This window comes from Tamandua tetradactyla, chromosome 3 (genome assembly GCF_023851605.1).
Source record: "Tamandua tetradactyla isolate mTamTet1 chromosome 3, mTamTet1.pri, whole genome shotgun sequence".
Lineage (NCBI taxonomy): Eukaryota > Metazoa > Chordata > Mammalia > Pilosa > Myrmecophagidae > Tamandua > Tamandua tetradactyla.
The window spans coordinates 140,361,740-140,373,271 of record NC_135329.1 but is presented as its reverse complement, the minus strand read 5'-3'; the positions used below and the strand labels follow the sequence as shown (position 1 = coordinate 140,373,271).

The window sequence follows — 11,532 nt, the reverse complement described above, 5'->3', positions numbered from 1 at the left end:
TCCTTTATTCCACTGTCTCCTAACCTGGGTCAGTCTTACCAGTGTCTTGCTTGCCTGGCTCTGCTGAGCTATTTTTCTTGGACTTGATCTGTGTCTTTCCTCACGTCCCAGGTCCTTGACTCCCTCATGGGCCTGCTGTATACTGCGGCCCCTTAACCCAGAGGAAAGAACATCTGAGTCTTAATTTATCTTCTGCTATCAGATAACCAAGTGACTTCAGGCAAGCGACTGCACTCTCCCTGGCTCAGTCTCTTCCCTGTGATACCAGGAGCTGTATTGGATCAACTGTAGAGTCTGTTAGGATTCTAAAACTAGGAACCATGGAGCCTCTTCCCTGCCTCCCTCCACCCATCTGTCTTCTATCCGACTCTATCTCAGAAAAAAATAACTAAGAATGCGAAGTGCTGTGGCATACAGGTAGAACCCAATCGCCCATTTAAAAAAGATGAACTTGAAAAGATAACATTTTATTTTTATTTGCACTACATTTTATGGTTACAGAGTGTCTTGTTCTTTGTACAAGAAAAAGTTTAGTCTTGTTCTACATCTGTGTAGCTGTGTTCCCAGTATTTGAAGGCAGCTCCTCCACATAAGAAGCAGGAAAATGTCCTTTTTTTCCATTTAAAGATCCAAACCACCATCCTTCTCCTTGTTTCTCATGTATCGTCACAATGTCACCTGTGAAAAAGCACATTTAGTTAGACAAATGGATTTCTGCAGTTTGAGTGTATGACTGAGCCTGACTGGTAAGACAGTTCTAGGCGGATTCTGCTTCTAGGGGTTACTTGGTAGCATCATTTTCTGGATTTGATTCAGATGAAGCAGACTTCATTGAACACCCTTCTCTGTGTAAAGAAGGCATAATGCAGAGAATAGTAAGAAAAGTAAGATAAAGGATAATTGAGATAAGCCATAAAATTGTTTGCTTTAAAACAGAATTACGTCGGATTCTTTGTTATTCTAGTGCCACCTGGCTCGCTTTGTGTTTAGCAACTGGGTTGTCACCAAACACTTTCTCAGCATCAGCACTTGAAGGGTTTCACACATTGGCAGCCTCTACAGTTTGGCATGTTGACTATTGTGCGTGTGTCTCAGCTACCATGCATTTCTTGAGATCAAGGCAGCTTTTCAACAGAGCTCAAAATTCCCACACAGAAATATAACTCCCCATTAAACAAATATGTAACTAATAAAATAGCAATTTAAAGATAATACTTCTTTAAAGCAATGAATCAAAATTTCTGAGAACCATGTGGCTCTTCTCTATTACTATTTTGAAATACCATACTGGCATTTATAACCCTAATGCTTAACCAGTGTCCCAAATCTTCCAGCTAAATCTCTCACTTATAAGAGAGTTTTTTTCTCTCTGACTGCTTCCTGTACATCAAAGTAGAAATATCTGCTTGGAACTACCTTTTCCTCATTAATATCTTTCTGAGGTAACTTTTCTTTCTTTTTGCCAGTAATTTTTTTTATAAGGTGTGCTGGTTTGAAAGGATGTATGTCCCCTAGAAAAGCCATGTTTTAATCAAAATCCCATTTTGTAAAGGCAGAATAATCCCTATTCAATACTGTATGTTTGAAACTGTAATCAGATCATCTCCCTGGAGATGTGATTTAATCAAGAGTGGTTGTTAAACTGGGTTAGGTGATGACATGTCTCCACCCATTTGGGTGGGTCTTGATTAGTTTCTGGAGTCCTAAGAAAGAGGAAACGTTTTGGAGGAAGAAGGAGATTCAGAGAGAGCAGAGAATGCTGCAGCACCATGAAGTAGAGAGTCCGCTAGCCAGCACTTTGGAGATGAAGAAGGAAAATGCCTCCCGGGGAGCTTCATGAAACTGGAAGCCAGGAGAGAAAAGCTAGCAGATGACACCTTGCTCGCCATGTGCTCTTCCAGTCGAGAGAGAAGCCCTGACTGTGTTCACCATATGCCTCCTCACTTGAGAGAGAAACCCTGAACTTCATCGGCCTTCTTGAACCAAGGTATCTTTCTCCGGATGCCTTTGATTAGACATTTCTATAGACTTGTTCTAATTGGGACATTTTCTTGGCCTTAGAACTGTAAACTAGCAATTTATTAAATTCCCCTTTTTAAAAGCCATTACGGGGAGTTCTGGGTCAAGATGGTAGCTTAATAATGTGCGCATTTTAGTTCATCCTCCAGAACAACTACTAAATAATCAGAAACAGTACAGAACAGCTCCTGGGGCCATGTCAGTGACCGGACACACAGCATACCCCAGTCTGGACCAGCTGAACCAGCTGCGAACCCCCCCAGAACTGTGAGTTCCCAAAGCTGCAGCAGCCTGCGCCCCTCCCCCACAGGCTGCTTCCCAGAGGGGAAAGGAAAGAGACTCTACCAGCATCAGGAGCTGAGCCCAACCAAATGCCAATTCTGGAATTAATTAACAAATTCTGACTACTAAAAATAGGCCCCCAGCTTAGGTGAACTTGGTCAAAGCGGAGGTTGCTCATTTTTGCCCCGGCACCAAGGGTGTAGGGCTGACGGGAAAAGGGGGAAAAAAAAAAGAAGGAAACAGGTTTTTGTGGCTATGTTTCTACAAAAGCTTGACTGCCTTTGGATATAGCGGCAGGGCTTTTCAGGCTTCAGCGGCCATAGGCATAGGCAGAAGCAAGCTCATTTGGGGGCTTGTCTGGAACCTGTGCCTTCCCCAGAGAAGGGGTAAAGCCCAACTCAGGTGGAATCCCTCCCTCAAGGAATTCAGACGCCAGGGCTTAGTAATTTGAAGCCATCTAAACCAGCCTACAACCTCTCCTCTGTCTCCACCATGCCCCAAGCAGAGAGAATCTGCCAAAGTTAAAGGAACCTCATCACCTTATGCTGGTGGGACCTGCAGGAAGACAAGCACCACATACTGGGCAGGATAAGAAAAACAGAGTCCAGAGACTTCACAGGAAAGTCTTTCAACCTGCTGAGTCTCACCCTTGGGGAAAACCAATGCAGGTGACTCTTTCCTCCTGATAGGAGGCCGGTTTGGTCTGGGAAAATCCAGCTGGGGTCTATAATACCTAAGTAGACCCTCCTAAAGGTGGGGGGAGGGAAAAGGCATCATATAAGCAGGGCAAGAAACAAGAAAACAAGAACTAAAAAATTCTCCTTTGTTAAACAAAACTTAAGCTAGACGTCCAGATAAAGCTGAACTGAATGCCAAAGACAAAATAGACAACAAATTCATCCAGCAAGAAAACCCTAGGTAAAAGAAAGGCAAGCAATCTCCAGAATAAACTAATTAAGGTAATTAAATGCCTAGATGCCAGCAAAAAATAACAAATCACACTAGGAAAATTGAAGATATGGCCCAGTCAAAGGAACAAACCAACAATTCAAATGACAAACAGGAGCTGAAACAATTAATTCAGAATGTACGAACAGACATGGAAAACCTCATCAAAAACCAAATCAATGAATTGAGGGAGGATATAAAGAAGGCAAGGAATGAACAAAAAGAAGAAATGGAAAGTCTGAAAAAACAAATCACAGAACTTATGGGAATAAAAGGCACAGCAGAAGAGATGAAAGAAACAGTAGAAGCCTACAATGGTAGATTTCGAGAGGCAGAAGATAGGATTAGTGAACTGGAGGATGGAACATCTGAAATCTGGCAAGAAAAAGAGAATATAGGGAAAAAAATGGAAAAATATGAGCAGGGACTCAGGGAATTGAAAGACAATATGAAGCACACGAATATACATGTTGTGGGTATCCCAGAAGGAGAAGAGAAGGGAAAAGGAGGAGAAAAACTAATGGAAGAAATTATCACTGAAAATTTCCCAACTCTTAAATTACAGATCCAAGAAGTACAGCGTACCCCAAAGAGAATAGATCCAAATAGATGTACTCCAAGACACTTACTAATCAGAATGTCAGGGGTCAAAGAGAAAGAGAGAACCTTGAAAGCAGCAAGAGAAAAGCAATCCATCACATACAAGGGAAGCCCAATAAGACTATGCACAGATCTCTCAGCAGAAACAATGGCGGCAAGAAGACAGTGGGATGATATATTTAAATTATTAAAAGAGAAAAACTGCCAACCAAGAATTCTATATCCAGCAAAATTGTCCTTCAAAAATGAGGGAGAAATTAAAACATTTTCAGACAAAAAAATCACTGAGAGAATTTGTGACCAAGAGACCAGCTCTGCAAGAAATACTAAAGGGAGCACTAAAGACAGATACGAAGACAGAAGAGAGAGGTGTGGAGAAGAATGTACAAAGGAAGACTATGAGTAAGGTAAAAAGAAGGAAAATTAGATATGACATATAAAATCCAGAAGGCAAAATAGTAGAAGAAAGTACTACCCATGCAGTAATAACACTGAATGTTAATGGATTAAACTCCCCAATCAAAAGACGTAGTCTGGCAGAATGGATTAAAAAACAGGACCCATCCATATGGTGTCTCTACTCAAAGGACATGAGGGCAAGGACACAAATGGACATTTGCACACCAATGTTTATAGCAGCATTATTTACAATTACCAAGAGATGGAAACAGCCAAAATGTCCACCAACAAACGGTGGCTAAACAAACTGTGGCATATACATAAGTTGGAATATTATGCAGCTGTAAGACAGAATAAAGTTATAAAGTATGTAACAACATGAATGGACCTTAAGGACATTATGCTGAGTGTGATTAGCCAGAAACAAAAGGACAAATACTGTATGGTCTCACTGATATGAACTGACATTAGTGAATAAACTTGGAATATTTCGTTGATAACAGAGACCATCAGGAGATAGAAATAGGGTAAGATATTGGGTAATTGGAGCTGAAGGGATACAGATTGTGCAACAGGACTGAATATAAAAACTCATAAATGGACAGCACAATATTACCTAACTGTAACACAATTATGTTAAAACTCTGAATGAAGCTGCATGTGAGAATGATAGAGGGAGGAGGGCTGGGGCATAAATGAAATCACAAAGAAAGATAGATGATAAAGATTGAGATGGTATAATCTAGGAATGCCTAGAGTTTATAATGATATTGACTAAATGTACAAATTTTAAAAATGTTTTTGCATGAGAAAGAACACAGGAATGTCATTACTGCAGTATGCTGAAAATAGATGGTAATATTTTAAAATTTCAATATGTGTGAGACTAAATCAAAAAATGTTTGTTTGGTACAAAATTTATATTTTGACTAGTGCATCTCCTAATATAACTTATGTAGATAGTTGGTTGAACACCTTGAGTGCATTGAACTTTGTATAGGACATGAGATTTTGTTGGTTTGTCCAGGTGATGCCCTGATGAATCCCCGAGTTGATTTGATCAGTGAGTGGAAAAGTATTTTCAAAGTCCCCTTCGGGGAATGGTGAGAACGGGGGAAAACTCAACTTCCCCAAGTTGAATCTTGATATTCTCACAAGCAGTGTGCACACCAAAGCTATAGGCTGAGCCCCCAGTCTTGGGGTTTGTTCATATGAAATTTAACTCCACAAAGGATAGGTCAAGCCTACTTAAAATTAGGCCTAAGTATCACCCACAAGAGAACCTCCTTTGTGGCTCAGATGTGGCCTCTCTCTCCAGCCAACACAGCAAGCAAACTCACCACCCTCCCCTGTCTACATGGGACGAGACTCCCAGGGGTGTGGATCTTCCTGGCAACATGGGACAGAAATCCCAGAATGAGCTGAGATTCAGCACCAAGGGATTGAGAAAAACCCTAGAATGAGCTGAGATCCAGCATCAAGGGATTGAGAAAACCTTCTCAACCAAAAGGGGGAAGAGTGAAATGAGAGAAAGTGTCAACGGCTGAGAGATTTCAAACAGAGTCAAGAGGTTATCCTGGAGGTTATTCTTACACATTAAGTAGATATCACCTTGTTATCCAAGATGTAATGGAGAGGCTGGAGGGAACTGCCTGAAAATGTAGAGCTGTGTTCCAGTAGCCATGTTTCTTGATGATGACTGTATAATGATATAGCTTTCACAATGTGACTATGTGATTGTGAAAACCTTGTGTCTGATGCTCCTTTTACCTACCTTGTCAACAGATGAGTAGAACATATGGAATAAAAATAAATAATAGGGGGAACAAATGTTAAAACAAATTTAGTTTGAAATGCTAGTGATCAATGAAAGGGAGGGGTAAGGGGTATGCTATGTAAAAATTTTTTTTTCTGTTTTTGTTTTATTTTTCTGTTGTCTTTTTATTTCTTTTTCTGAATTGATGCAAATGTTCTGGGAAATGATCATGATGATGAATATGCAACTATGTGATGATGTTGTTGAGTGTATGTGTTGGGAACGTTTGTGTTTCTTTCTTGTAATTTTTTTTTAATTAATAAAAAAAAGAAAAAAAAAGCCATTCTGTTTCTGGTGTATTGCATTCTGGCAGCAACCAAACTAGAACATAAGACAAAGGGAATTGCTAAACCCTCTTCTGCTTTTCTTAGTCATAAACCACTATTTATTCTTGTAAGAGATCACTCTCAATCTAATGTCTCTCCTCTAGTAAGTTCTCAGGCCAGTAGACTGCTTGACATAATCTATAAACAGGAATTCAAACAAATGATAAAATCTTTTTGCCAGCTTCCCCAAGCCTCCATTGCTGTTGTTTAATTTTAAGAAACCACTTAGACTATAAAGTATAAGCAGGGTTTACAACCAATGGAGAACTGAAATAGGAAAATCAATTTATTATGCAACTATGGACTCAGCGGCCCTTTGTCCTAGAGTGCATCAACCATCAGGGAAATGTGGTTTGTTTGTTTGTTTGTTTGCTTATTTTACGTGGGCAGGCACGGGAATCGAACCCGGGTCTCTGGCATGGTAGGTGAGAACTATGCCACTGAGCCACTGTGGCCCACCTGGGTTTTTTTATTCATATAGAAAGTGGAAATACACCATTTCATTTACCTACTCTCTGCTGTATGTAACCTTAAGATATAGTGATGGTGAATGAGGTATTTCTTCAAGCTTTTAAATAAAGGCAACATTAACCCAAGATTACTGGAGCAGAGGGTCTCTTTTTTCTTGTCTTTATATATGAACTAGAAGGAAAAGCAATTGCTTGGAAAAGTCTGATTGGAAAACTGAAAAGGAAGCACCCAATAATAACAAGCATGTGGTATCCCTATTGTTTGGGTATGAAAGCCAACATGCTTTTCCATCGATTCTGGGAGCCATGAGCTGGTCCAGGATAATAAGCTTTCTTTTATGACATGACTCTTTTTCATTTACCTCTCTATTATTGAATTATGTCTCCCCAAAAAGATTTGTTCGTCCTAATACCTGGTCTTGCAAATATGAATCTTTGAAGGATCTTTGAAGATGTTATTAGTTAACATTAGGGTGGACCCTAATCTAGTTTGACTGGTGTCCTTATAGAGAGAGGATATTGGACACAGACACTGAGGGAAGCATCATGTGATGACTGAGGATTGAAGCCTGAGAAATCCTGGCAAACTACCCAAAACTAGAGGAGGCAATCAAGGTTTCTCCCTCACAGATAGATGTCAGGCTTTTAGCCCCCAGAACCAAGATGAGAGACTTCTGTTGTTCTGAGCCACCCAGTCTGATAGTTTGTTAAGGCAGCCCCTGGAAACTAAGACACCCTCCATTTCCAGATCTTTGCCACAGCTTTAATGTCCAAATATTGTTGCTAACTGGACATATATTTTTTCTTGTTTAATCATGTTGAGGTCTAGATGACCCATTATATAATACCTTCCCATCATAAATATAAATATGTGACACAAAGATTCCTTAGACAGGTATAATACATTTTCTGGAGAGCTAGGTGGGAGAAAGTTAAGCTAAGAGTCAGTTGACCCAGGTTCTTGACTTAGCTCTGACAAGTAAGCCATGAGAAGTCACTTCATATTACTAATGATTTTCTCTGACTGACATACTGCCCCAGTGTAGTGCTGTGACTAAGAGCATAACTTTGGACTCACAGTGCCTGGATTCAAATCCTGTGTGCACACTGCCTGCAACTATGGCCAAAGTATGTAACTTTTCTATGCCTCAGTTTCCTCAGCTATAAAGTGGGAATAAATAACCATATCTACTCTTAAAGTTTTTTTTTGCAGATGAAATTGGATAATATCCTTGGTACAGAGCATGACACATAGTGAGTACTGAGTACATGTTAGCTATTGTTGCTAAGTGGGCTTTAGTATTTGATGTGATTTATTCCTATCTTCTAAAAAGGATGATTATACATCTGACTAACTTGAAATAGTAGTAATTCTTAAGGCTGCCATGACAATGCAGGGATTTTATTCATTTTAAGTGTCACAACATGAGAAGGCAATTAAAATATTTGAGAAGGAGTCTTACCTTTTTCCAAATTCAATTCATCATCTTGCCTGGCTTGAAAGGAATATAAGGCCTTGCAAAGACTACTGCCAAGTTGGACCACACCTGAGGCTGAAAGTTGGATTAAAATATAATGATTACTGCTGCATCAGTAGGCAAGATGGGTGTGATTGGAAGCTCTTTGGTTATTTATCAGTTGAGAGCAGAGATTAAATGTTGAAATATTCCTCAAAAGAAACAGTATAATTCCTTCAAAGGAAGTTTATAATGTTATGTTATATTCATTCCTTGATTCAATGACCATTTATAACATACCTACAAGTATATGCATATAATATACAAAAACCACATTATAATATGGAAAATAAGTTTAGAGAAATAATAATAAAGATGATATTTTACATTTATTTGTTTCACATGAACTTAGTGAATATCAGTTAGTTATTTTGTGTGGTAGTTATACATATATTTCAGAAAACATATACCAGTTATGCCATTTAGATATACAGAAGATATTTGGAGCATGTAGTTTTTATGATCATCCCTGTGTATTTATGGAACTATTTCTCAAACAATGCAAGCATGACTTTGTTACTCTGTGTGAACCATAATGTCTGAGCTTTATTGAAACTCTTTTTTGCAAAAATTATAATTTAAAAAACTATATAGTCAAGGATATGGTAACTACAGTTGGAAGGCAAGGACAATGTTGTATGTGTATGTGTGTGTGTGTGTGTGTGTGCTGAAAGGTGAAGGGCAGTGGGGTGTGGATGGAAATGACTAAGGACAGATGGCTGAATAAAGAAGTGGGTAAGCCGTGAGTCCAGACTCAAGTGTGGTTCTGCAAAACCACGTGGATCACTATGTTTTTCCCAAAGGGGACAAGATCTCCATGGAAGTTTGGGAGAAGTTGTGGAGACAGTTGCAAAACTCCATACCATGGTTTAGCAGTGGTCATGTGGACAGCAAATTGCAGGCTGTTTGAATGAAGTGGATGTCAGTCATCCAGCCTCTGAGTTACCTTCTCATATTATAAAATATTTTCCCAACCCTCCACTCTTCCTAACTCCTTCCCATTTTTCACATTACATATTTAAACCAATTAACCAATCTCAATAGAATTGTTGGGGATTGAATCATGTCCCCCACAAAGGGCCTATTCAGGTCCCAACTCCTGGTCCTGTGAGTATGGACCAATTGTAAATAGGATCTCTTGAAGATGTTTCAAGAAATTCAGGCAGAGGGCGGGCCACCATGTCTCAGCAGGCAGAGTTCTCGCCTGCCATGCCGGAGACCTGGGTTCGATTCCCAGTGCCTGCCCATGCAGAAAAAAAAAAGAAATTCAGGAAGAAAAAAAAAAGAAGAAGTCATGAGAAGCAGTCAACAACTGGAAATCAACAAAATCCATAAGAGAAAGGAGAAGATACCATCATATGCATTGCCATGTGATGGAAAAGCGAGGGGACCCCAAAGATTGTCAGCCAGCCAGAAGATACTAACCCCAGGAGGGAGTAAGCCTTCTAGCCTCTGAAACTGTGAGCCAATAAATTCCTGTTGCCAAAGCAATTCATTGTGTGGTATTTTTATATTAGCAACTGGGATACTAAAACAGTTTTGTATATTTCTTTGAGTAGATAAATGTCAATGTGGCTCTGCTAATGAAATTGAAATGTGGCAATGTGCTTTACCATTAGGACACAGCCCAAAGTAATTCTGGGTATGGGGTTACCTAAAGATGAAGAACTTGGATTGCTCTGCCTGCCAGTTGTCTTGCTTAGAACATTTTCTAATCTCTTCTTCATGAAAGGCCGAGAGAGTTTTACATAAGTATGTGTCTGCTCCTGTTCAATAGTTTAAAAAAAAGTCATTGTTAATTACATTGTCATTGTAAGCATTCATGAAAAATAACCGTTTTGCAACTGTTTGCTTAAGAAATGTATTTATTAATTTGGAGGTGCTATAATTAAATTATTCAATACATTGTTAAATCCTGCTATCATAGATCTTTCTTGTTATTGAAGTCTTAGTATTTTTAGAATTAGGCAACTAACTATATTTTATAGCTTGTGTTTGCAACTCTGACCTATACCTCTAGGCCAAATAAAAACCTTCATTGCAGTGTTTCTACAAATTTAACTTTGATTGGCTTTAATCGAACTGAAATGATCATGACTCAGTCTAAATCTGAGATCATTTTAAAGCTCTTGAACCAACCAGAAAGAAAACTGAATCTTCATTACAATATGGTTACATCTCACCCTTCTGGTATGTAATGGAAAATAGCTACAAGCAATAACTACCTGTGCATATTCAGGTTCTTGTCATCAATTCCAGAAGAGTGAGATGCTGGGAAAATATGTGCGAATTTAAAAATTGTACTCATGCTTTAGCTATATTATGTACAATGTTAAACACAAAAATAATGCATATCAAAATTTTTGTCTGAATGAATAGAAAAACAAATTTAATATAAATTTTTACTATAAAAGCAAGTTTGAAGGCTTAAGTTAAGGTATACAAAGGAAGAGGAAGGGATTCAAAGTATTTTAAAATCCTCATAATAATTTAATCTACTACGAATGTATTCAGTTATGTTTAGCTCTTGTTACTATCCTCTCACGGAATAAAAAAATAAATTTATTTGAAAATTCTACAACTAAGATTTAGGACATATGACACATCTTATTCATAACTGCTTTTTTTGCCCTGATGCTACTGTAAACAGCCACCAGCATGAAATAATAGGCAATCTCTTCCAATTTTACCTTTTCTTTCCATTTGAAGATGCAGATGTTACAGGGATGACTGGGTTTAGATCTTTGCTCCAGTTCTGCTAATACTGAAGACAGTTTATAGAAGTTTGCTTGCAAAAGATCTAGTTTCAAGCTGGTCTGTGGATACATCATTTGGCCATATGAGTAAATTTCTAGAAAATGAGGCACAACTGGGTGGGTAAAGAGATCTCAGGAGAACATTCAAAATGACAAAGAGGTCTGGAAAAGTACACATTCAGCTCATATGGATCTGTAAAGAAAATTCTGAAGAGAAAAAGATGGACCCTTTAACAATGCAGAGGATAACCTTAGTTGTTGAGTGTGTCCTGCTTTTGACAAGACAAGGGAAACAGGGACTTTGATATTTTGCAGCAATGAATACCTTTTCTCAATTTTCTACTGAGGAATGAAAAAGGAAATAAGTTCAATTATGGAAAGTAGAGTTTAGGTTGGCTG

The 11,532-nt window shown here is 38.7% G+C and overlaps 1 protein-coding gene across 2 annotated transcripts in view; it reads right to left on the bottom strand.

The window, feature by feature from the left end:
• Positions 1-446: 446 nt before the first annotated feature.
• The window catches only part of NOSTRIN (nitric oxide synthase trafficking), a 79,925-nt gene continuing 68,839 nt past the window's right edge, over positions 447-11,532 (bottom strand). For both annotated transcript variants that reach the window (XM_077154071.1, XM_077154070.1), the window contains exons 13-16: positions 11,068-11,193; positions 10,032-10,143; positions 8,324-8,413; positions 447-678 (exon numbers count right to left, since the gene is read on the bottom strand). In XM_077154071.1, the coding sequence (XP_077010186.1) occupies positions 542-678; positions 8,324-8,413; positions 10,032-10,143; positions 11,068-11,193 (465 nt within the window). In that variant the 3' untranslated portion in view covers positions 447-541. The remainder of the gene's footprint in view (positions 679-8,323; positions 8,414-10,031; positions 10,144-11,067; positions 11,194-11,532) is intronic.